The 27,473-nt window shown below is 40.9% G+C and overlaps 1 protein-coding gene across 3 annotated transcripts in view; it reads left to right on the forward strand.

Annotated features, from left to right (window-relative positions):
• stat3 (signal transducer and activator of transcription 3 (acute-phase response factor)) overlaps positions 1-27,077 on the forward strand; it is a 94,062-nt gene extending 66,985 nt beyond the window's left edge. For 2 of the 3 annotated variants that reach the window (XM_060901975.1, XM_060901973.1), the window contains exons 17-24: positions 1,763-1,815; positions 3,181-3,275; positions 5,974-6,113; positions 6,232-6,453; positions 11,725-11,767; positions 15,321-15,380; positions 22,743-22,840; positions 25,584-27,077. In XM_060901975.1, coding sequence (XP_060757958.1) covers positions 1,763-1,815; positions 3,181-3,275; positions 5,974-6,113; positions 6,232-6,453; positions 11,725-11,767; positions 15,321-15,380; positions 22,743-22,840; positions 25,584-25,636 — 764 coding nt within the window. In that variant the 3' untranslated portion in view covers positions 25,637-27,077. The remainder of the gene's footprint in view (positions 1-1,762; positions 1,816-3,180; positions 3,276-5,973; positions 6,114-6,231; positions 6,454-11,724; positions 11,768-15,320; positions 15,381-22,742; positions 22,841-25,583) is intronic. The other variant, XM_060901974.1, reaches the window with a different exon arrangement.
• Positions 27,078-27,473: the final 396 nt, after the last annotated feature.

The raw sequence follows: 27,473 nt of genomic DNA on the forward strand, positions 1-27,473 counted from the left end.
GAGCCACGATCCGTATCGCGATACAAGAAGGCAGAATCGCGGTACACCCTTTCAAACTTCTCCTCAGCCCAAAAACAGAGGCGCTTCCAAACTTCAATTTATGAATACTTTACTTTTTATTTAAATTACATTTTAAACTTACTTAAATTACTTTTATTTTTTATATCTATTAGTAAGTCGTTTTTTCGCCGACCTGCGACAATCTTCTGCGAGTCACGCAACGTCCACACTCGCCACTGGCAGAGCATTCATTTCTTTTAAGCGGTCGCCATTCTGGTTGCGACGCGGGGAGCGAATCTGTAAACAAGCAGCTCATTGGCTGGCTAGGTGTGCCACAAGCCAATCACAATCACTTGACCGGAAAGGCATGCAGTGTTGCCAGATTGGGCAGGTTTAGGTGCTTTTTGGCTGGTTTTGAACATATTTTGGGGTGGAAAACGTTAGCAATATCTGGCAACACTGAAAGCATGTCTGCTTGGGCGGAAGCCTTCTGCGGCAGTTACATTTTGACACGCGAGCAATGTTCACCATAAAAATTCCGTAATTTCCATCTGTTTTCCGCGATCACAGAAAATCATTGGCCCTATGAGAGTGAGACAGTGAGAGAGCCACCCCTATACCCCCCCCCCCCCCCCCCCCAAAAAAAAATCTTAACGGATTTACACGATTTGGAAAAATGACTTTTTCAGAACCGAAAAAAACAGAGCTTCCGGCTCAACAGTATTATTTTGAGAAATAAAACAGTCTTTGGATATACATTTGTTCATTTTTGCATACATATTACTCATTCTCTGCAGTGGTCTGAATTATTTGTTATTAAATAGTTAATGTAAGTAAGTAAATGTTAAGAAGTCAAATTTACTACTTTAAAAAAACATTTTAAAAAAAATCGTGGGCGTATCGAATCGTGGGTCAAAAATCGCGATACGAATCGAATCGTGAGTTGGGTGTATCGTTACAGCCCTACTATTGTTATATTATAACAAAATCAGTGGAATATTTAGGCAAGTATATTCTTCAAAGCTACATTTTCGTCTAATTTTTATAATTTTTTTTTGCCACTTATGCCATTGATTACAAAATATGGTATCAAATAGATACACATTATTGTTAAATTCTGTTGCTTTTCTATGTTAAATCTATGTAAAAAATGTGTTCTATAGCATCTTTAAATGTTAAAATCTCAACAGCTTCAGGCAGCCCCCTTGACCCCTGCTGATAGTTTCTTACATTCCTCTATTTTTTTCAATTACTGCTGGGATCCCTGATTAACAAACTTGTACTTTGGCAATTTCATCAAAGTGTGCTTGCTTTCTGAAATCAACTTCCCTCACAGTTTTTGGAGGACTTTCACAAAACTTGGCAGGATTCTTTGTTATACATCAGTACTACGCATATTGTAATTTCGTTCAATTCAGTCGCATTTTACCAGAGTTATGGTATAGTTGCCAGCAGGGGATATTGTGCTCTCAGAGCACTCTTGTTTACTTTTTACATATTCACTTTTGTTGTTGTCGAATGTTAAATTATGTCTAGTACATAGACGTAGGTTGTACAATGCTGTTAATGTTTGTAAATGAACAAAAACACTTCTTAAGTAATATCGATAGTAAAATATTTTAAAAGGCTTTACATTCCAGGACAATATTGAACAAATTTGACAGCCCTAGATGTCTGAGAGAGAAAGAACTATTCATGTTTGCGCAAAACCTTTTTCATGAATAAATAATTGCACTTGCTGATCTTTCCTTCTTGCCTTTAGGTCCTTGTGTGAACTACTCCGGTTGCCAGATCACTTGGGCCAAGTTTTGCAAAGTATGTTTCTGCTACACAGATCTTGTTCAGTTTTAACCCATTGCAAACTACACCAATCACAGTTTAAAGGGGAAACTGAAGGCAGATTTTTTTTTCTTCTCAAAACTGTATTTATCTCATTTTATTAAATATCGGAACGCATTTCTGATAGCTATTTTGTCACTGCTAGAGCAAGCTATGAGTGTTTGAAATGTGCTCTGTAATATATCAGTCCATATGTCAAAGCAATGGCCGTAAACGAGATTCCTTGAGACCTGTGCGAGACATCGTAGGACAGAAGTAAAACGCACAGCGTAAATCAAAGCGGCCAACGTTGTCAAAAGGCGCACCCTGTGTCCGAAATCGCTCCCTGGGCACTATATAGTAGGGACGCCATTTTGTAGTGCTGTCTGAAACCTTAGTGAGGACTATGCAGGAAATGCGCTCAGTATAATATCACAAAAATACATGCATGTATTTATTATTTTGAAAACCTACCAGCGGCCTGATCTGGCACGTTTTAATTGTGCGACAGTAATGACGTAAATACCAGCACGACGGACTCGTCCTTATCCTGTCGTCTTTCTCAGTTGGTTTGGTGTCGTATGGAATAATCTCCACGTCACGTACGCGAGGGAGGCGGATGTACAGTATGTGCAGAAGTATACAGTTTAATAAAGTGCAGAATATATATACAGTGAGACGATATATACACAGGCGAACAATCCAAAACGGCAGGCGAGATCAAAAACGAGAAAACGGGCAAAAGGGTCGGTCGAGGTGCAAACAGTACATCAAAGGCTAAGCGAGGACAAGAACGAGAAACAGGAAATCAAGACAACGGGTAGAAAGGCTCGGTAATGCGTACAGGCGTATCGTAATACTTCGCGATACAAATGCGTCAGCACAGTCCTTAAACAGGCAAACACACAGTTCCTTAATTGAGCTCAGGTGCGCCTTGTTCACGGCGCGCGTGCTGGAGTCCACTCGGTGCGCCTTCACGTGCACGCGCTACAGCGCGCAGGACTGACAGTCCGTCACTGATGAAGCTGGCAAATCTCGAAATTAATCTAAACTGGAATGATATGGCGATCTGGCCGCTGTGTAAACGGTTTTCAAAATGGCGGCGCTGACACGTCATGTTTGAAGTCTCGTGAAGATCACACGGATAAGCGACGCCTGCCGTGGACCAAACGAACTACATTCAACATGGGTTAAAAACCGAAAAGGCCGATAAGCGTAATATAATAATAATATGCCTATACGAGTCACGATATAAGGTTAATAAAACTGAAAACGTAATTGAATAACACGTTAATTAAGAAATAAAGCAGTTTAAAAATGACTTCAGTTCTCCTTTAATGTTGCTTTGTGTGTGTGTTGCAGGAGAACATGGCAGGAAAAGGGTTCTCATTCTGGGTTTGGTTGGATAACATCATTGACCTGGTGAAAAAGTACATTCTGGCTCTGTGGAATGAGGGGTGAGTGCTCCCGCTGTACTCTCACTGCACTCTCTGTGTCTGAGCACTGGACTCCCGCCTCACTGTATTCGCAGTGCACTCTCACTACATGCACAGCGTATTTCCTTTGCACGCCTACTGCACTCCCACTACACACTCATTCGTGCTGAGTGATATGGCTAAAAAAATCTCTCTTATCTCATAACAGAAATGGTGATAGGATACGACGAAAGCCTTAAATTGTTTCAAAGGTTCAATATTTATGAGTTTTTATGTGCCACATTTTCTGTGATTATGGCACAGCGCTTAAAAACAAAGCTGTATGTTTCTCTTTCACTGCACCGGGTGATGTGGTTTAAGGTGGTGAAATTAATTCATCATGCTGCTACGTTTAGTTGCAGCGTTTCTACATCACTCTGAGTGTCGTCACCGACCTGTTTTGACATTGCCGACCCACGCATGTTCTTTTTAGGAATTAGGCTTTGTTTTCCTCCGTTGTTGACTGATTTATCTGAGTGTGGGAAAGTGGTGGGAATTGCGACAGCAATATACACTGACAGTGATGGGTAGGTGTGGTGACAGTGGTGTGTGTGTCTGTGTGTGCATGTAAACAACAGAGCTGCCACTCCTTCCTGTTAAAATGCAATTGGTTTAAAATGCACATAACCCATGTAGCCAATATTGCACAGAAATCGAGCTTAAAAATCCTATCTCTTCTGTAAAATAGTAATCAAATATACCATGCACTGACAGGCTCCGGTTGAAATTATGGATTCTCTGAGGTGACCGGCATAATAATAAGTTCAACTTCTATAGCGCCTTTCAAGAAACCCAAGGACGCTTTACAATTATAGACAAAGAAAAAAATAATAACAATAAAACATAATAAATTAATAAATAATAAAAAATAAAAGTAAAAAGTCCACCAAGTAGGGGTCAAGATGTAATTCCAGTGGTGTAGCAGCCACAGTCCCACCAAAAGGCGCATGAAAACGAGTCCCACATCTCCAGCACAGCCGCCGTGACGCCGTCAGCCACATCGCTCGAACACCACGCCGTGGATCCACAAAGCGAGCAAAGAAGCTCCGCCACGCAGAGCGCTGGTGTGTCCCAATCCGCCTGCACAGCCGCCGCGACGCCACCGAGCAACATCGCTCGGAACATCACGCCAAACATTAAAGCGCAGAGCGCTGGACAACCACGAATGTTAAATGAGCAGCGAGCTCACTGCAGTCCATAACTGGGAGCACAGGCATCACCCACAGCGTACCAAGGCCTGGAGGGAACCGACGCCCAAAACTGGGTCCGGAGCTACACTAAAGCCGGCGGACAAAACACTCAAACAAACATCAAACTACACAAACACACAGAAAAAATAAATAAATAAAATGAAAATTGAAAAAGAAATAAAATAAAAAAAAAAAGCTCTGGTGAGAAGCGGCAGCCAGAATGCGCACGACGTACTCTCAACCGGAAACGAAAACGAAAAAAAAAAAACATGGCATAGTACTATTTTCTTCGTGGCTGCGCCCCTCAGAATGGTACGGTAATCCTATGCCAGTCACCTCAGAGAATCCATAATTTCAACCAGAGCCTCTCAGTGCATGGTATATTAGATTTATATCCCTCATCAAAAAATTCCAAACCGAAAGCGTTAAAATTGAATCTCAGCATAAAGTCACTGGAAGCAGCCATGTTTGTGGTTTACACTGGAGCGGCCTTCAGTCTGCACATGTACAATGTACCATGCTATCACTTTTTTTTTTTTCTTTTTTTTAATCATTTGTTATTACTTTTTATTTTATTATTTATTTGTTTGTTTACACCATGCTGTCACCTGCCTCGCCAGGCATGATCATGCCACGTCGATCTGCACACACAGAAATGCTCGCGGAGCCGCAGCTGTGACTCGAGTTGGTTACTAAACCATTATTTTTGTTATTTGAAAAGGAGCTCAAGCAGCACGTTAAAACAATTAAAAATCAGAAAGCTGTTAAAACTATTGATTTGTGTGATTTTATTTTAACGTGTTCAGTTGAAAATCCCCCTGGCTGAAATGTTCTATATATACACCAAATCACGGACATTACTTTCAGTGTTATCTCAGCCCAGAGGGCCGCGGTCAGTACTTTCAAGACCTTGGTCACGGTATTTCACGATACGGACCTCCCAGCTGGTAAATAACGTATATATTGTCTCTTTTATTGTAAAATTTAAAAATAAATAGATGAAAAAGACTCGAGTTGGCCGTAAAGCTTGAAATTGCAACTTTGATTTATGGTATGTCCAGGATATACCATGCCTGACTCGCACCATATCTTTGATATTTAAAAAAAAAAAGATATGGTGTGAGTCAGGCATGGTATATCCAGGATATACCATGCCTGACTCGCACTGTATCTTTTTTTTTTTTAAATATTTATTTATTTATTTTTAAATATCACAAGATATATTGCTTAATCAATGATGGAGCTATTTTATGTCACGTGAGCCGTCCTTGGCCAATCCCTGCACAGGATTTTTTTTGATGAGTAATGTGATATAATATTGGTTAGATCAGTATTTTTAATATTCTGCCCAAACCTAAGTCTCAGTGAACTTGTACTGTAATCTTACTGTGTGGCAATAAGCAAAGCCCCACTGTTCCTACTTTGCTAAATTCATTTGGGTGTGTGTGTGTGTGTGTGTGTGTGCTTGTGGACATGTTTTTGCGTAACAGGTATATCATGGGCTTCATCAGTAAGGAGAGGGAGAGAGCCATCTTGAGCCCAAAGCCTCCTGGGACATTTCTGCTGCGTTTCAGTGAGAGTAGTAAGGAGGGTGGCATCACGTTCACCTGGGTGGAGAAAGACATCAGTGGTGAGTGTGTGTGTGTGAGATCAGTTTTAATCCCTGCCTCGTTTTCTTGTAAGTAGTAGACCTTTATCAGCACCTGATTTGTAGAATTCTGAAAACACCGCATGTGCGTGTGTTTTAGGTAAGACACAGATCCAGTCAGTGGAGCCGTACACTAAGCAGCAGCTGAACAGCATGTCCTTCGCCGAAATCATCATGGGCTACAAGATCATGGACGCCACAAACATCCTGGTGTCTCCGCTCGTCTACCTTTTCCCCGACATCCCAAAAGAGGAGGCCTTTGGGAAGTACTGCAGGCCAGAAGCCCAGCCTGATGCAGACATCCAGGATTTATCCGGATGTGGTAAGAGCTTTCAGTTGCTGTCTGCAGCAGATGGCACGCACGCATGCGCACACTCACTCACTCACTCACACCACTCTGAACTCTGTCGGTGGTTTCTCTGTGAAGTGAAAATGATATACACACTGTTGTTTGCACACCCTTACATCTAAATAAAAACTACAAAACTTTTGGATACCACATCATGAATTGGGTCTTTCATCAGCACAAGTAACAATGTCCTAATAGGATATGTTAATTTATTCTATCCACATTCACTGGATATGATTAATCGTGTGCTCTGATTGGCTACTCTACTACTAGGCTATCGACTCGTATATCGTGAGTAGAGAAAAACAAAATGGCGGCGCGTGTTGCTGAAACAACCGAGGACGAAATAAAAACTCTACTCGAAAACAAAACCCCCAAAAATACAAAAAAAAGCAATAAAATATGGAATAAAAGTATTTGATGGTAAGAGTGTATCTTTTTTTTTCAGGAATTATCATTATCGCATTTTTCACAAATTGCTCCTGTCATTTCGCCGGTTTGTCTACATTCTCAGCAGAAATTTTGTCGGACGTTTTGTATAAAGTATTTATTTATCGAATTTGCAAAAAATAAAAATGCCCTGGGGCGGCACGGTGATGTAGTGGTTAGCACTGTCGCCTCACAGCAAGACGGTCCTGGTTCGAGCCCCGTGGCCAACGAGGGCCTTTCTGTGTGGAGTTTGCATGTTCTCCCCGTGTCCGCGTGGGTTTCCTCCGGGTGCTCCAGGTTCCCCAACAGTCCAAAGACATGCAGGTTAGGTTAACTGGTGGCTCTAAATTGACCGTAGGTGTGAATGAGAGTGTGTGTGAATGGTTGTTTGTGTCTGTGTCAGCCCTGCGATGACCTGTCCAGGGTGTAGCCCGCCTCTCACCTATAGTCAGCTGGGATAGGCTCCAGGTTGCCCGCGACCCTGAACAGGATAAGCGGCTACAGATGATAGATAGATAGATAGATAGATAGATAGATAGATAGATAGATAGATAGATAGATAGATAGATAGATAGATAGATAGATAGATAGATAGATGCTCTGTTTCTCAAAATCCAATGAATGTGGATAGAATAAAACAGTTATTCCACTCAATCTTGTTGTACATGGCTTATAGCCAACTCAGCGCTACATGCCTCGTCAGCTATCAGCTCATGTACAACTTGATTTTGTGGAATAATTTAAGTACAGGGCTCGACATTAACAGTAGCCCGATTGCCCGGGGCAACCATTCAATAGATTCGGACAATCAGACTCTCACAAATGCTTGCCCGATCGGGCAACTACCCAAATATGTCAACTTACGTGAAAAACGATGTTTATTCATTCATATTATGATGAAATCCCATCACGATTTGCGATTGTTTGACTCGGAAAGACCGCGTCCATGTTATCATTACGGGATGTTCAACAACTAGCGGAATTCACATTTGCACATCGCGGGCTCGCAATGCAGTTTCCCATTGCTAATAATTATCGCGTAGTGCATATTCAGTGTTCTATTGGTATGTCCTTCACTACATGACTAATTACCGCATTACTCGCACGGGGCGCTAGTGTCAATGCTTGTTGATACAGACAGCGTCTGAGAAGGTTGAATAATAAATAAAATAAAATAAACATTAAAGTCACAAACTTTGGCATTATGTCTGGTTTGGAGAAATTTGGTTTTAAAATAAACGAAGACAAGAAAGAGAAGAAAAAGAAAACTCAATCAAGCTCATCAGTGGATTCAAAGAAACTGTATGAGGTGAAAAGGCAAATAACTGTTATTCCCAGCTGGTATTCAGAGTTTCCTGGATTGTAATTGTGGAATTATAGAATTATGAGCACACAAAAGAAGAACACAATGCACATTCATGGTGGTTTACACAAAAAGTGGTTAGACACAATATAATTGAACTCAGAAACCAAGGGAACACAAAGAAAGATAAGAAAATCAACAAAATAAGCTTTTAAGAGTAGGGATCGACTGATATGTTTTTTTCAGGGCCGATACCGATTATTATGGAATTGGGATGCCGATAACCGATATGTGCAACCGATAAATGTAAACATTATAATTCACATGAAATTAAACATAGCACACACTGACACAGACCTTCATATCCATGAAATGTATGTTTAATTGTAAAATTGAACATGAAATTTTGTGCAGGGAGATGCCAGCAGCATTTGTACAATAAAGTCAAACATTAGTTAGAATAAAATGAGAAATAAAATAATAATAAAATAAATATTCACCAATTAAAAAAATAAATCACTCCCTACTATATTACAGCTCACCATTTTCAGTGGAAAATAAATGAAAATACACTCTGGATTCTTTTCCACTAAGAACTAAGTAAGACTTACCAACTTCAAGTAGTTTTTAAATAACAAATCAAGTGTAGGGAGCTGCCTGCAGCATTTTTTAAAAAGTAAAATCAAACATAAAGTAGGCTATCACTCCCTATTATGTAACAACTTAACAAGTAACCATCTACATTCTAATGCTTTTAATGCCCAAGCCTAATATTCCCAATTTAGGAGGATTATATTGTAGTGAAGGAAGCATTACATGTAGTTTCAGCGAGACTAGTTGGTTGTAGGCTAATTCAAGTGCTTCCTTCCGTAAGCTAAGTTTGCCTGGCTACACAGATGCAAATGGACAATTTTAATGAGTAGTAGTTGAAGAATGTAAACATATAATGATGTTGTGCTTTTGCAACTTGTGTGTTTGTGACTTATTGCGGCAAAAGCAGCGTGTCCTTACCTTGAAGTGGGGTCTGCTTCTGCCCGAGTGCCCATACGGCCGCCTTGAAACAGTTCACAGCGTTTAGCTACGCGTGTTGATTGGCTGTATCCCTTGTGCCGCTTCTGCCCGAGTGCCCGTACGGCCGCCTTGAAACAGTTCACAGCGTTTAGCTACACGTGTCGATTGGCTATATCTCTTGTGCCAAACAAATCAGATGTTGTGGTGGGCGGGACCGTGTTCTTGAACTCAGAGAGGCGAGTGCAGGAAAGGACGTGCAGTGACAGTCGCGTTAGGAACGAAATGGCTGCAAAAAGGCATGTTATCGGCATATCGGTGGAAATTATGGCCGATACCGATAGAGTAGAGTGGGGGAAAAAGCCCCCCTTAATGAAAATTCAGTTTTTCTCCAAGTTGAAATGAACCATGTGTTTAGTTTTAATCATAGTTTTTGACAACAGTGACATGAACAATAATGCCACCTAAAGTTTGCCTAAAGTTAATACTTAAATTTTTTTTTTAAAAAAACAAAAACAAACATTGTGCCAAGGGGGCCTTTTACCCCCCCAGTGGAGTAAAAGGCCCCCTGAGGTGAGGCAATAGGCCCCCTCACTCAAAAAAAGCTGTTTGGATAGCAAAAGTGTTTACTTAAGCCTGTAATGTGAAAGAAACAAGAAAATATCCCTGAATTAATGAATAGATGCATTATTTTATTATATTTCGCATTTTAATTTCAAATTTTTTTTTTAATTTCAATTATTTTTAATATTAAGTTCAAATTACTTGCTTTACTCAACCAGGTAAGCGAGATGTTATTAAAAACTATGTATCTGCTATTCAGAAATGTATGAAATACAGTAATTATGATAAAAGGAAACGATGCCCCCTGGGGGCCATTTACCCCGCCATTAAGGGGGCGTTTTACCCCACAGACTACACTTTTACAAAAAAGGGTCTTACTTTCAAAATGTGATTCAACTTTTTATACCTAATGTATTTTTTTAACGTACTGACTTGTCTACTCATACCACATACACAGCTGTGATATCTGACGAAATAGCAGCTATCTAAATACAGTTTTACTGATATCTGAAAATTATATCACTTACCATGAAATTTGATTTCTCTCTGCTGCGTTGCTGATATGCGATCCACAGTGGATATTTGTATATCCCCGTTGTCAAGCCAGTCCATAGCAACAATAGAAATGTAACTTTGCGCCATCTGGTGGTTATTTTGGGTAAAACAGGCCGGGGGCGTATTACCCCACGGGGGCGTATTACCCCACTCTACTTTAACCCTAAAAATGCAGAATATCGGCCCGATATATCGGCCAGGCCAATTATCGGTCGACCCCTATTTAAGAGGCATTAGTAGAGCATGCGAGTGAACATTGTGTTGTAAGCATATGTGTTTGTGGCATATTCAAAGGAAAAAAGTATGTAATATTTGGGCAACCATGTTCTGAGTTCGGGCAACCAGATTTCTATGTCTCAAAGTTAACGTAGAGCCCTGAAGTATACACACTATTTGCCTTAAAAACTGCTTTCAGTCTCTTTACATATCCTCTGAACAGTTGCCCCATTCTTCCTCGGTGTTATAACTCAGTCACTGCATTTTTCATGTTATTTTTATGCTGGCTTTGCTGTACGTTATGGAGAGTTTTCCTGTACATGCAGGGTACACCCACATTTCATGTGAACATTTATCTACATATTTATTTATTTGTTTGTTCCTAGCTTCTAAGACGCATTTATTATTTTCCCAAATTATAATGTTGCTCTCCTTTGAAAGGAACAGGTCAGAGAAGAATAGGCTGAAAACTAAGTTAGGAAATTTACAGTACGATGAAAACGGTTTTGACCGCGGTCTGTTTCTCTCTCCGGAGAAAATAAATGGAGAAGTGAAAGTGTTTATTGAGAGAGACTTGATTTTTACATGCATGGAATATTCAGTGCAGCTAGAAGTGCAGTGTTTAGTGGAGAAGACAGCAGTGCAACGTTTTTCATTTATTCATCTTGAAATATGGTCGTATCCAGGTGAGATGTGACTGTGGATGTTCCACTCAAACAGGCTCATGTGTTGCTCCAAACTTTAAACCTGTAACATTGCACTGAAGAATTCTTCTTTCTTCTTTTTTATTTAAAAAAAATAAATCCATCTTTGGTTATGTTATAAAGTCCTTGTTGTACAAGAGGTCAGGAAAGTAACAGCGTACTCAGAATTGTTTTCTAGAGATGTTTGAAAATGATGGAAAGTTCTGCGTGGAAATTGCGCTCTTTTTTTTTTGTGTGTGTGTGTGTGTGTGTGTGAAAAACCAAATACAGTGTTTTTAGTTGACAAGGCTTCCTCTGGATGCTGTCGTGTTTTCTGAAAATATCATGATGCGTGTAAACCAGAGCTGCTGTCAGATCCACACTTGGCAGGAATGTCGTCATCATCATGCGTGTCTTGTCTTGTGTTTGTGCGGGTTCCTGAATATAAGGAGTACTCACGTGTATGTTTACTGTTTTTATTTCCAGTCACTCAGCCGTACCTGAAGACCAAGTTCATCTGCGTCACCCCGTAAGTGGCCGTTACTTTTCTTTGTGTGTGTGTATGTGTGTGTGAGAGAGAGAGAGAGAGAAGAGGGCATCTCTGGAATCTCCCGTTCGCCTGTTTCCTCTGTCCACACGCTGCTCGCCTGAGAAGCAAAACAGAAAGAGGATGTTTTCTTTACAAACTTCCCACATGAAGCCAGGAAACTTTCCACTCGCCACCTCACCATGTCGTCTTCTCAGCCCTGAATGCATAAAGACAGCGGAGAGGAACTAAATACATATAGAGAAGGCAAATGTTATGTTGCACGACAGCAGGTGATTGTGTTATTAGAAACTCTTTGTTGAGACCTAAATAACATTCTGGCCACTTTGTTCATATGTAAATCATGTTCTGTATGAAAACATGTTCTCATGTTCTGCGCTTTAGTGTTTGCACGAAAGAAATGGCTTAGAAGTAATAATAGTGTTGCTCAGATTTCTAAACGTATATACAGCACTGGAGTGACTCGTAGAAACAGCCAGCAGTGGCATTGTACGTGAGGAAGAAGTGGTACTGAAAAACATTTTAAAGCATCAAGTTTAAATCTTCGTGATGCCATGAGACCGGGCGTCTACAGATTGGTTTATACGTGACGCATGACTTTGTGCATGCAGAAGCAACAGCAAGACGAGCTGCATGGTTCATATCACTGGCTTGTGTATCTTGTGTACATCTGGAGGCTTAAAGGGGAACTGAAGTTATTTTTAAACTTGCTTTATTTCTTAATTAACATGTTATTCAATTACGTTTTCGGTTTTAGTAACCTTATATCATGACTTGTATCGGCTTATTATTATTATTATTATATTACACTTATCAGCCTTTTCGGTTTTTAACCCATGTTGAATGTAGTTCGTTTGGTCGACAGCAGGTGTCGCTTATCCATGCAATCTTCACGAGACTTGTGCAACGTGAAGTGTCAGCGCCGCCATTTTGAAAACCGTTTACACAGCGGCCAGATCGCCATATCATTCCAGTTTAGATTAATTTCGAGATTTGCCAGCTTCATCAGTGACGGAGTGTCAGTCCTGCGCGCTGTAGCGCGTGCACGTGAAGGCGCGCCGAGTGGACTCCAGCACGCGCGCCGTGAACAAGGCGCACCTGAGCTCAATTAAGGAACTGTGTGTTTGCCTGTTTAAGGACTGTGCTGACGCATTTGTATCGTGAAGTATTACGATACGCCTGTACGCATTACCGAGCCTTTCTACCCGTTGTCTTGATTTCCTGTTTCTTGTTCTTGTCCTTGCTTAGCCTTTGATGTACTGTTTTGGCCCTTTTCCACTACCCTTTTTCAGTTCACTTCAGCCCGACACGGCTCGCGTTTCGACTACCTCAGAGCAGCACGACTCAGCTCGCTTCAGCCCTACTCAGCACCCAAAACTTGCATGGTTTTGGAGTGGGGCTGAAGCAAGCCAAACCGAGCCGAGTGGGGCTAGGGGCGTGAGGAGACACTCCCCTGTGCACTGATTGGTGAGGAGGAGTGTCCTCACACGCCCCCACACGCCCCGCGAGCACGCTGGGATCTGTAAACACCGTAAACCCGGAAGGAGAAGAATTACGAGAATTTCTGAAGCCTTATGCGCCTCGCCTCATCTATACGCTCTTGCCAGTATCTGTTGGCGTTGTCGGTGACAACAAGCCACAGCACCAAGACCAGCAACACTAACGACTCCATGTTTATTGTTTACTATCCGGGTCGTGAGACTACCGCTTAAAAGGTCACTGATGTCACTGTTTGCGCCGCCTAACGACATCACGTGATGTCCACCCACTTTTGCTAACTCCACCCAATGTGTCCACCCACTTCCAGCCAGCACGGTTCAGCGCGGTTGTAGTTGAAATGCAACTCCAACAGCCCCACTCAGCTCGACTCAGCACGGCACGGCTCAGCCCGACTCAGCCGCGTTTGTAGTGGAAAAGCGGCATTTGTGCCTCGACCGACCCTGTTGCCTGTTTTCTCGTTTTTGATCTCGCCTGCCGTTTTGGATTGTTCGCCTGTGTATATATCGTCTCACTGTATATATATTCTGCACTTTATTAAACTGTATACTTCTGCACATACTGTACATCCGCCTCCTTCGCGTACGTGACATGGAGATTATTCCATACGACTTCGAACCGACTGAGAAAGACGACAGGATAAGGACGAGTCCGTCGCGCTGGTATTTACGTCATTACTGTCGCACAATTAAAACGTGCCAGGTCAGGCCGCTGGTAGGTTTTCAAAATAATAAATACATGCATGTATTTTTGTGATATTATACTGAGCGCATTTCCTGCATAGTCCTCACTAAGGTTTCGGACAGCACTACAAAATGGCGTCCCTACTATATAGTGCCCAGGGAGCGATTTCGAACACGGTGCGTCTTTTGACAACGTTGGCAGATGTCGGTCGCTTTGATTTCCGCTGTACGTTTTACTTCCGTCCTACGATGTCTCGCACAGGTCTCAACGAATCTCGTTTACAGCCATTGCTTTGATATGGACTGATATATTACAGAGCGTATTTCAAACACTCATAGCTTGCTCTAGCAGTGACAAAATAGCAATCAGAAATGCATTCCTATATTTAATAAAATGAGAGAAATAGAATTTTGATCATAAAAAATTTTCCTTCAGTTCCCCTTTAAAAGCATCGTCCACTGGATAGCACATCAGAGCCATGACATCTCTGTACTTCTGTATTCCAAGTTCAACTGTAATGTTTAGCTATTTCATGCCCAATGACTTTAAACACACGAACCAGCTCTGTGTGTTTTAAGACTTGCTGCTGTCATGAGTTGTGTCTCATCAAAAACCTCACCCTGCATTCAACAATATTGATCTAGAAGATGCTGGAAGAGAGGAGATTTGGGGCACAAAAGTGACTTTTTTTTGTTGCTTGAAAGGGTACTTCGGCTTGGATTCAGTAACCGTATAAGTTTTTACAGAAGTAGATGATTGCTCTGTTGTCCAGCCCCCAAACTGGAGGACCAGGGATGTAGTTTAACGTCGTACGCCGGACGTAGGGTACATGGGAGGTTTTTAAAATTCAAACAGTGACCGTAATAGGAAAAGAGCTTAGTGAGAGCTTAGCGTCCATCCATCCATCCATAGTTTGAATAGAGAATAAACAGAATAGAGCTTATGTTACTCTGAAGCAGTGGAAAATATTTGAACTCAACTTTATTTATATAGCACTTTAAAACAACCGTAGTTGAAAAAGTGCTGTACATAAAGACATATAAAACAATTAAAAGCAATGAAATAAATAAAACCGACAGTAGAACAGTTGTTTCGTTGTTTTTAAAAACAATTAGAAACAATAAAACAATAAATAAAAGCAAACACTAAAACAAGAGCAGAGTCTCATGCGGAGTTAAAGGCCAAGGAGTAAAAATGGGTTTTAAGGTTCATTTTGCTTTGTTGAAACCTCATGCTTGAAAGCCATGTGTGGAGAGGTGTGTGCACTTGTGTTTACGTGGCTGTACATGGTGTGCGCGCGCACGTGTGTGTGTGTGTGTGCGCGCGCAGGCTGTAAACTGACCTCTTTCCATAGGTGTCCTTCCATCTTCATGGACCTTCCGGACAGTGAACTGCTGGCTAACGGCTTCCCTGGGTAGGCACTAGGGAGCTGGTGTGTGTGTGTGTGTGTGTGTGTGTGTGTGTGTGTGTGTGAGAGAGAGAGAGTGTCTTGATACAATTCTGTTCTGCATAACGATAGCATCAGTGATGGAACACTCCTACAAAAACTGTTAACACTGGAATCCTTTTGTCTAACTCTATGTAAGGTCTCATTTGACTTTAAAGTGCCATTCCACCATTGGATGTACTCTTTGGCATAAAATACAATATATTTTATGACAACATGACTAGATAGAGAAATCTTTTAGCTTCAAAATGATATATCAAACATAATTTTTTGACAACGATAAGTATATTAATTTTGCGACCAAAGTCACCTACCCTTTTAATTTCCGCACGTGATGTCATCGGCAGGTTCCCCTTCTTGTGTACCACGTGTCGGTCTATTTTTAGACCAGGAAACCCCCAAAGTGAGAGAGTCATTTCTCCTCGTATATGGGGGCCAAAAAAATTGCGAAAAATTTTGAGTTAATCTTTCAGTTAGCTAGATTTATTGGTATTAGCTAGATTTATTGGTATTATTTTTATCGCATTCTATCCGCCATTGCTGATAATATGTGCCACGTCACGTGGTACACAAGAAGGGGAACCTGCCGATGACATCACGCGCGGAAATTAAAAGGGTAGGTGAGTTTGGTCGCAAAATTAATATACTTGTCGTTGTCAAAAAATTATGTTTGATATATCATTCTGAAGCTAAAAGATTGCTCTGTCTAGTGATACCATTTATATATGTTGTCAAAATATATTGTATTTTATGCCAAAGAATACATCCAATGGTGGAATGGCACTTTAAGAGTGTGTGTGTGTGAGGGAGAGAGACGGAGACAGAAGGTCCTGTCCACTCCAACACTTCATCCTCATCACTGCTCCAACACTGCAATGCATGAAAATCCGAAATCATTGCAATCAACAGAACAGAAAGTAATGAGAATAACATTGTTACTGCAACATGCTGTTCTGCCATTATTTACTGTTACGTGCAGTACATATGGCTTTTTCACGACAGGTGAAGTCCTTGGATTTGGACAGGGCCTAATAGCAGGGTCTTATCTATACTGTGCTCTAAATGCTGAAAGGAATAGTTGTAAAAAAAAAAAATGTAGTCAATTGGCCATGACGGATCAGTTCACTGGACGTTATCACTCAAAAATATGCAAGAAGAGCAGTCGTCGTCTTCTTCAGTGTTTTGCCTGATGGCAGGTCCGCTCTTCAGCCATCAAAGTTTGTCCGGAAGGATTATAGTAGTGGTTTTCTGTTACCTTCTACTGGATTATACCTAAGGGTGGCATCGCTGGGTAGGGTCACGATACGATACGTATCGCGATACGGTGGTCACGATATTTTCGCGATACACTGTACATTATCTGGCATTTTGGTCAAATGTAATTAAGAAGACAAAAACAAGAAAAGTATGTTTGAATATGCTCATTTCCTGTATTAGCTGTTTTGACCGAGATAAATTACATGTTCTTTTTTAAGAACAGCAGGATGCCCACATTTTCTGGGCCGAGCGATGCCCTTTGGGCCGTAACTGTATCTCCAGCAGTCGAGAAAGCGCGTTCGCTATGGGCATTTTATCCTCCTTCACTTTTCTAACAAATATGATAGGATTTGTGAAATATATCAAATAAGTACTGATTAACTAGCCACGAGCGAGTTATCACCAACCACACTACCGTAAAAACGTAAAGCAGAAACGATAGATGGCGCCGGCTTAGAAATGAAATCTCGCATATTCACGTCCGCTTCTAACAGATCCCTGTTTAAGCGAGCGGGATTTTTGCGAGATCTAAAATGGCGGCCTCTGTTGCAAGACGCGTCGGAGCTGAACAGAAGTAAAAATCGTGAGTTTCTTCAACGAAAATCTTTTGAAAACAAAAGCGAACAGTTAGGGTAAGGTGTCACAATATTTCTGGATGATGCAATACGCAAATCGTGCCAGCCTTAATTATAACCATTCACACCTATAGGCAATTGAGAGTAACCAGTTAACCTAACTGCATGTGTTTGGACTGTGGGGGAAACCGGAGCAAACCCACACAAAGAACATGCAAACGCCATACAGAAAGGCCCTCGTCGGCTGCTGGGCTCGAACCCAGAACCTTCTTGCTCTGAGGCGATAGTGCTAACCACTACACTACTGCCCAGTCATCTCTTTCCCCCCCTCCCGCCAAAATATATAAATGGCAGATCAGCCAGTCTAATCTGGATTGATTGACAGCTGCACAGGGAGGAGACAGTTGTACAGGCCCCACCCCTCGCCTCTTTCCCCTCATCTCACATTAATCTCATTTTCTTCCCCTACCTGAGCAATCTTAACCTTTTCATGCGTGTGTGCTTTGGAGCGCAGTATAATCTTCTATTTTGTGGAACATTTTTTTCATAAAGGCATTGTGTGTGCGTGTGTGTGTGCGCGCATGTGTGTGTGTGGGGGGAGGCTTTTTTTTTTTTCCTTTTTAAACAGACTTTATGGTATCAAAGTTCACCCTCTTGTTTTTTCTGTCCATTTTGTGTCAATGGTGTTGGTTTTCATTTAATTAACATCATCACTAACACTCAGCAGAGCTGCTCTTACAGGAAAGGAGGCCTGACTATTTCTTATCTTTTGTTTACCTCAAACTAATTTCTCCCATTTTTGACCAAGGGCCACTGAGGTTCCTTGGTCACATTATTTCCACTTTGTGTATGTTGTTGTTGTGTCCAGGTGAAGGAGGCTCATTCAGTAAAATCAGTACTCAAAGGGATGACTTCAGTCTCTCTGTATCTGTGTTTCTCAGTGACTGTTTAAAATAAAAACACACACACACACACCATGGACAGTGTAAGGTCTTTAAAAATGGAAGCCACTACAGGTTTAGCGCCCCTCCTGGCTGACTGCAATGTAATTGTGTTGCCCCGCCCATCCCCAAGTGTTTCAGTGACAAATATCACTTTTCCCATCAAAACCGTGTCTCTTCATCTACAGTGTCCGATTCAAACAGTTATGGTGATGATACACGGGGCAACTTTTTGGGCAATGTTGCCGAGCAAAGTTGCTGGCAACGGGCAACTAGGTGAGACACAGGGCAACTTTTCAGGGCAACAACAGTTAGCAACGGCAGTTTACAGTTAGCTAAAAAAAAAATCGATGTCTTAATTTTTGCTGTGACCATTTAATCAAGCTGTCTGTTGTTTTTTAGAGCTTTGGTGAGGTAAATTCCTCCATATAGAATATTAAAATAACAACTTACCGGCATAAAAACAGATGAGGAGTCTCTTCACTCCACTGACACTGAGCGGCCGCCATATTTGTTTGAAATTTCTGATCCGAACCTCACCGGAGGTCACATGACTCGATACTCGCATTCTGATTGGCTTATCTCAAAAAGTTGCCAGAGATTATCAAAACCATTCAGAAAGAAGCAATGTTGCCCAATCTCAATAGAAAAGAGTCAAAACGCAATTGCCCAGCAACATTACTCGGCAACATTGCCCAAAAAGTTGCCCCGTGTATCATCACCATTAGTTTTCTTGATGCTGATATCTACACAAGGGCGGCACGGTGGTGTAGTGGTTAGCGCTGTCGCCTCACAGCAAGAAGGTCCTGGGTTCGAGCCCCGGGGCCGGCGAGGGCCTTTCTGTGTGGAGTTTGCATGTTCTCCCCGTGTCCGCGTGGGTTTCCTCCAGGTGCTCCGGTTTCCCCCACAGTCCAAAGACATGCAGGTTAGGTTAACTGGTGACTCTAAATTGACCGTAGGTGTGAATGTGAGTGTGAATGGTTGTCTGTGTCTATGTGTCAGCCCTGTGATGACCTGGCGACTTGTCCAGGGTGTACCCCGCCTTTCGCCCGTAGTCAGCTGGGATAGGCTCCAGCTTGCCTGCGACCCTGTAGAAGGATAAAGCGGCTAGAGATAATGAGATGATATCTGCACATATTTGTATTTTTCGCCAAAAGTTTGTTTTTAAAGTGCATATTCTGGACCAATTTGGTTTTTTTTTTTAATATGAAAGTATGTCCCTTTACACACTCATCCAGAAGGGTAATTTTGCACAAGGCCATCTGTCTACAGCAGAAAAAAATAAAATAATAAAACGCGTCTGGAAAAATCCCAAGGGAGCCTGGAGCCAGATTCGTGACGTCACCTGCGGAAGTGCCAGCAGGCTGCGCGGGCTTTGCACGGTTTCAGTGCACAGCCTGTGTAGACCAAGCGCTCCCATTTCTCTCTCATTGTCCGGTCTTTTGGGAAACGATGAGCACTAATCCCATCAAGATTGGTGTTGCTACACCCTCCTACGATACATCTGTTAACCATTTTAATAATTACGCGATAACGTTGAAGAAATTTGCAGAAAACTACCAGGTCGTTTTCTCATAAACAAACCAGCGCTGACGTAGGATTCAGAAGGAGGCGTCCCGCACGCGACGTCACGAAAATCAATGTTTGCCGGGAAATCCAAACGGCAAGTTTTTTCAGAGGCGGACCAATTCGCCTCAAATGGCTCGATTTCAACTAATTTTTCTGGTATTGCGGAAGGTAAAAAAAATTGCGCAAAATGTGACAGATATTTGACCCAAGTTTAATATAAAATAGGAGAATTATATTGATCTTGCTCCTGAATTTACCCGTGATATGCACTTTAAAGCGTTGTTCTATATTGTAAGGCGTAGAGACACTTGGGAATGAAATGACTGATAGCTCTGGTGACGTGTTGGACCTTTGTATTGGAAGAAGGGGGCGGGTCGACCAAATGACTTCGGTGTACCTGATTTCAACTCTCGTCTGTACCGCAAAGGCTCTGGCTCCAAATTTTGGCTTCATGTCGTAGTCAGCTGGGATAGGCTCCAGCTTGCCTGCGACCCTGTAGAACAGGATAAAGCGGCTAGAGATAATGAGATGAGATGAGATGAGGTATATAGAACAGAAGGGCATGGAGCTGCACCATCCATGTTTTTTTTTTTTTTTAAACAGTCATTGGTTTAACTTTTTCTTGTCTTATTATCTGTGCAATTTTAAAATGGTTCCCCCACAAAATAATGCTGTTTTCCTGGATCCTGAGTCACACTTCAGCAGCTCAATTTCCCACATACAGCAACCTTTTTCTCGTACAAATTACACAAGTGCCCTTTTTTTCCATCGACATTGTGCCAGAGCTAAGCCACGTTTCCACCAGTTTACTGTTAATGCAGGAGTCTTGTTCCTTGTAAAAGCAATAACAAGTGGGATTAAAGGAGACTTTCAGTTGTACTTCCGGCTCTGAGACCCCGTCCACACGTAGCCGGGTATCTGCTAAATCGAAGATATTTTTCTACGTTTTGGCCTGTCATCCACATGAAAACACATCAAAAACAAATATTTAAAAGAACTCCGGGCAAAGTGAAGATTTTTGAAAACTCCGTGTATGCCTTTTCGTGTAGACAGAGATAACCGGAGTTTTGCGTTTTAGAACGTCACAATCTGCGCCAAAAAATGACAACAAATCTGCCCTGACGTCAAACGTGCGACCTTTGTTTACTGCAGAAGCCAGATTAAGCATGGACAAAGAGTAATGGATCGGAGTAGTGCCTTGAAAGCGTTAATTATTGTGCAGGTGCTATTTACATGTTTAATTTTAGAAGCCCAACTACTGCTGATGTGATTAGGGGGTAGGATTTGGGGAAATAATGCCATCTACAGGTTTGGAATGCTTATGAATGTGATTGAAAACGCAGATGTTGGGTTATGTGTGGAAGGGATTTTTTTCGAAGACGAGGTGGTGTGGATAAAACATTTTTATAAACGGAGGGGGGGGAAATGTTCGGTTTTAAAAATACCCGGCTATGTGTGTACATGGCCTGAGAGCGTATTTTGTCTGTCAGATCCTTCCATTGTCTGCACTGTGATAGGCAACGTCATGTTTTTATTGAGCAGTACAAATCCTATCTAGTAAAATTACCGAGTTTACGACTTACTTAGTGCTCTGATTTCAGGTTGTAATGAAAAGTTTGCAATTTTTTTTTCTTTTTACGCAATCGATCACAAACCCGTGTGTGACAAAGCACCCCAAGTGTAGAATGGAGCAAAAAAAAACAACTACTGGTCATTTGAGGAGGGGAAAAAAAGGCTTTCAGTGTGCTCTACACATTAATCAATTTGACTTAAAGCTCATATGGAAAAGTGCAAAATGAGATTGTTCTTGCTCTTTTACTGACTCGGCCTCCTATACCGAACCTCTGACTAACATTCATTTCCATTTTTCTGATGAGTATGCTTGACTGGAAACGTGTTTTGAACCATTCTGTATATGTCCATGATGCACTGTGTGTGGGGGTTTTAGAGAAAGAAAGTTATTATGAGGCATGTGTTCCTGCAATTGCATATATAAAATATACAGTTCATTAAAGGGGAACTGAAGTCATTTTTAAACTTGTTTTATTTCTTAATTAGCGTGTTAATTACGTTTTCGGTTTTATTAACCTTATATCGTGACTCGTATCGGCATATTATTATGTTACACTTATCTGCCTTTTCGGTTTTTAGCCATGTTGAATGTAGTTCGTTTGGTCGACAGCAGGCGTCGTTTATCCGCGCGATCGTCACGAAACTTGTGCAAGACTTCAAACATGAAGTGTCAGCGCCGCCATTTGGAAAACCGTTTACACAGCGGCCAGATCGCCATATCATTCCAGTTTAGATTAATTTTGAGATTTGCCAGCTTCATCAGTGATGGAGATTATTCTATACGACGCCGAACCAACGTGGAATAGAGAAGAGTTGGAAAGACGACAGGATAAGGACGAGTCCGTCACGCTGGTATTTACGTCATTACTGTCGCACAATTAAAACGTGCCAGATCAGGCGGCTGGTAGGTTTTCAAAATAATAAATACATGCATGTATTTTTGTGATATTATACTGAGCGCATTTCCTACATAATCCTCACTAAGGTTTCGGACAGCACGACAAAATGGCGTCCCTACTATATAGTGTCCAGGGAGCGATTTTGGACACAGGGAAAACTTCCGGCTTGATTACGTCAGCATTCGAAAGAAGGCGCGCGCGTCTTTTGACAATGTTGGCAGATGTCGGTTGCTTTGATTTCCGCTGTACGTTTTACTTCCGTCCTACGATGTCTCGCACAGGTCTCAACGAATCTCGTTTACGGCCATTGCTTTGATATGGACTGATATATTACAGAGCATATTTCAAACACTCATTGCTTGCTATAGCAGTGACAAAATAGCGATCAGAAATGCATTCCGATATTTAATAAAATGAGAGAGAATTTTGATAATAAAAAATTTGCCTTCAGTTCCCCTTTAACATGTCTGTGAAGTTTTTCTTATCAGTGTGTGTATGTGTGTTTTTTAAATTCAGGACGAACTCTGGTAACACAAGTGACCTGTTCCCCATGTCTCCTCGCACTCTCGACTCTCTGATGCATAATGAGGCAGAGGCCAATCCTGGACCTCTCGGTAACGCGCGCGCGCACAAACACACACACACACACACACACACACACAAACACTCTCACTCTCTCTCTCACATGGATTAAAGTTTTCCGTCGTGTGATGGATTTCCGTCAACTGAACTCTCCCAAGGCCAAATGTGAGGTCGGTGCTGATCCGAGGAGAATTAAAATGACGGGTGGTTGGGTAGAGATTGGGTTATAACACTGATGTGTTGCAACATCATCAACTATCAGCAGGGTTTATTTAACTTTTTTGTTTTTGAGCCATGCTTTGTGTCGTTCATTTCCTATGTTTGATCATGTTTAAACGTTCGCTGTCTACGGTGCGGCATTAAAAAAACATGCGCTGTCAAAATTGGCATTCCCATGTGCTTGCCGTGCTTGCGTCTGACCATTTCTGTTTTGTATTAAATTAAATCTTGCCAAAATGACTTAGTTCAAACCTGGACATATAGAAATAGAGCATGTAAAAAAAAAAAATGAAAAAATAAACCCCGGAAAGCCCGCTCCTCTGCTTCAGCCAGACTTGAAGACCCGACGGTGCAATGCTCGCAGACTGTCAGAAGTAATTAGACCTAAATTTATAGCTAACAAATCAGCAGACGCCCCAACAATTATTATTTTCGTTAGGCCAATGTGTAAGGTATGTTAGAACCGTGCCTTATAGCCTATGTTGGATCACAATTTAAAGGAGGTTTGAGGAGTTGGAGGCTGCGAGCGCAATGATGTTCCGACATGCGCTAAACTTTATTCCCTGAAAATCATACACCAGCGTTCAATGCCCCAAACAGTCAAAATGTCTAGAAGACTACGGTTAAATAATAATCATAGCCTACTAAGTTAAATTACGTCAAAACATCTGTTTCTGGCCTATGAAATGATGGAGGAAAATGAGAACGAACGCAAAGTAGATAGCAGCCAACTTCACGCGATCTTTTAGGTAACTTAACACTCGTGTTGGCCACAATATTTCTCTTAATAAAATCTTGAATTGTTTTTGAAGTCGTATTCAACACAAAGTAAGGTCAAATTATAATTTTAATTTTAATGTAAGCGAAGATCCAAACTTTTTTCTATATTGACGTCGAGCATAGAGGAGCATGTTGTTCTGCTTTCGGTTTCGGCAGCATGGATGCACTTTACATGAAAGAAGGTACTGATGTGTCTGCCATCGATAAAGGTGTAAAACAAGTGGAGGTGGGCTTGGCTGTACGAAATAGGTGAAAACGGAAAGCCATTTAGTTCATGGTGCAAAAAACTAAACATTCCAGACGCTTGCATTTGTGTGGTTTGCCACAAAAAAATAATATACGGAAGCAATGGAAAGAAAGTGCAATAAATTGAATATATTAATCCATTAATTACACACATCACATTCACATTATCTCTAGCCGCTTTATCCTTCTACAGGGTCGCAGGCAAGCTGGAGCCTATCCCAGCTGACTACAGGCGAAAGGCGGGGTACACCCTGGACAAGTCGCCAGGTCATCACAGGGCTGACACATAGACACAGACAACCATTCACACTCACATTCACACCTACGGTCAATTTAGAGTCACCAGTTAACCTAACCTGCATGTCTTTGGACTGTGGGGGAAACCGGAGCACCCGGAGGAAACCCACGCGGACACGGGGAGAACATGCAAACTCCGCACAGAAAGGCCCTCGCCGGCCCCGGGGCTCGAACCCAGGACCTTCTTGCTGTGAGGCGACAGCGCTAACCACTACACCACCGTGCCGCCCATCCATTAATTAATTGATGATAAAGTTATCAGTTCTAAGTTAACCATTCTCAGAATTTCATCGAAATCCACCCATAACCCCCCCCCCCCCCCCCCCCCCCCGTAGAATTTCATCGAAATCCACCCATAACCCCCCGTAAATTTTCAGTCAAATAATTTTTTTTTTGCTTTAATCCATGCTCTCATGCTGCTATAAAATACTATTACGTTCTATTGTATACAGTTACAAACTGCTGTGTACTAGCATGCAGTATAGCCAAAATTTTATATCCTAGTTTAAAATACAGTTTCAGTATATTCTAGATTATAATTTTCTTTCATTTCTTTCTTTCATACTACTTTATTGGCAGAAGTAAAAAAAAAAAAAAAATTATTCTACTAAACAGGCTTTAAAAACAAGACACTAAAATTTAGACCGGATATAAAATTGAATGAGCACTGAACTGAATGGAAATAATAAATAAAAATGAATAATAAAAATTAAAAATTGTCAATAAATAAATAAATGGAAAAAGTCAATAAATTGTAAATAATAAATTATGAATAAATCAAAAATAAATAAAATTGAATGACTATGAATTTTTTATTCATTCAATTTTATTTATTATTTGTTTATTAAGTTGTTTTATTTATGTATTAATAATTATTTATTTATTCATTATTTATAATCCGTGTCTAATTTTTTTTTAAAGTTAGTTGATTAATTTGTTTATTTATTTACAATTTTGTTTTTTTAATGAATCTTAATGTTTACAAATAAGGAATAAAACTCTTTTTATTCTGTTTTATCCGGTCCTTCATGGTTTTTCACTCTGTTCTATCACGTTCTGTGGATTATTTATACAGAGTTGTTTTTCACGTTCATTGTACCAGTGTGGAAAAACTTGTATGATGGACTGGATCAATCATCATACCGTCTGTAATATTAAAACACACACACACACACACACACACATGGTTGTTTCTCTTTGAGTGTCACAACCATCTTTCTCTTATTTTCCCAGAATCCCTCACTCTGGACATGGACATGAACACAGATGTGGCCTCGCCCATGTGAGACGGGTTCGTGCAGATCAGCCGAGCCGCGTTTAACCTTTCGCTTCTAGCTGTTTCTGCCATATATATTGAGAGAGAACGAGAGAGAGAGAGAGAGACACATCCTTAGCACGTCCTCTTTACGTATCGCTCTCAGATAGGTGCTACTCTTTGCACTCTTAACTCTTTTCACTAGATCTTGTACTCTTCGTGTGTTTCTCTGAACTCTCCTAACACTTGTAAACATTTGCTACTTTGGATTGGTGGGTTGTCGAAGTGAATCCTTCTTAATAAACCATTTTGGATGGAGTGGTTACCATTCAGAAAGAAAGAAAGAGAAAAGGCTCATGAAAGAGTCACAGCTTTGCACTGATTGTATGTGCCATTTTGTTTGATATTGCAAAAGAAATAAAACCTGTAATGTGTTTTTTTTTTTTTTTTTTTTTGGATCTTAACCTATGGATTCCCATATTATATAGTACTTATTTTTATGTACTCTTTTAGAATTATCTCAAAGTGTATTATGTTCATGTCGGCTTTGTGTAACGGTTATATTTTCCCCCATGTAAGCTAATGCTGTATATGTGTCATGGAAAAAGTGGCCCCTTGAGCTAATTGTATTATATTCTCTATACGTTTCCCCTCCTGTTTGTCTGTTGTCCATAGATACTGTGTTCGTGTGTGTGTGTGTGAGAGAGAGAGAGAGAGACAGATGGACACGGGTGCTAGCAGCAGCTCTGCTATCATTCACTGTCCAGCATACAGTGGGTAAGATCAGAACCCAGCCTTAAGTCTGAATCATTTAGATCCTTGTTACTCAGGTTGTTACTCAGAAACCCAAATTTATTTGGTGATCAGTATTTACAGTATAACAGTTACGTATTTAACAGAAGCATTTCGTCCCTCCATATGCACTTATTTAACCAGCAGATTGGGAGGCGGAAAGATTCGATTACACCATTTCAGTAGCTGTTAAATTAATTCCTCTTTTTTTTTTTATCTTGTTTTTTGCATGATGAAGAGTAAGTGTAATTATATGACTTTAGCATTTACACCAGTAAAGAAATTAAGGAAGGGGAAAAAAAAAGCAGAAAGATTAATATAATAGATTCCTGATGTTAAAGATGACCGTCCTGGCCTTACCCCCAGAGGCTGATATTCGCCACCTTTACGTTTTCAGTAATTATTTTCAGTCCACTTCTTATTGCTGTCCTTATTTGAATATGTCTCAAAGATTCTATACCAGTGTCTGAATGAGGACTGTATAATCATATCTTTTATTATTCTTCGTATCTCTAATTTTGTTTTAATTTAAAGATGTCGGCCTTCTGCACTAATTTTGTCGGACACTGCCCAGTGCATTACCCTGAGCATTTGTAGGTCCTGTGTTGTAAATTTCCCTGCCTGTGAGCTCTCTGTACAGTGGCTGCATAACTTTTAATTAAAAAAAAAAAAATCAACAACCTACATTAGTTTTTGTCTTCTTTTCAGTCAGAAACGTAGTGTTGGAGCATCATGCATATTCCTGTCGCATAAGAGCAGAGAGACAGAGCGAGCTCATTTTTGCTTATTTAGTAGGTTTTAAGTTCATAGTCTCTATGCACTTTTTTTTTTTTCTTTCCGCCTAGTGTATGTCTGGTGGAAGTGATGAGTAGTGAATGTGACCAGGGCAAATGTCCTGGTCACATTCACCGTTCATCACTTCCACCAGACGTGTTGAGTGAATCAGAAATAACTGCCCCAGTCATTTCATATTTAATTTTACACAGTGCTGTTTAATTATCATTGCTCTATTCCTTGTATATAAAATCATGCAGGATGCTGTTAAAGAAAAAGGGGGCTATTACTTATTGTTACTT

Source organism: Neoarius graeffei, chromosome 20, assembly GCF_027579695.1.
Source record: "Neoarius graeffei isolate fNeoGra1 chromosome 20, fNeoGra1.pri, whole genome shotgun sequence".
Lineage (NCBI taxonomy): Eukaryota > Metazoa > Chordata > Actinopteri > Siluriformes > Ariidae > Neoarius > Neoarius graeffei.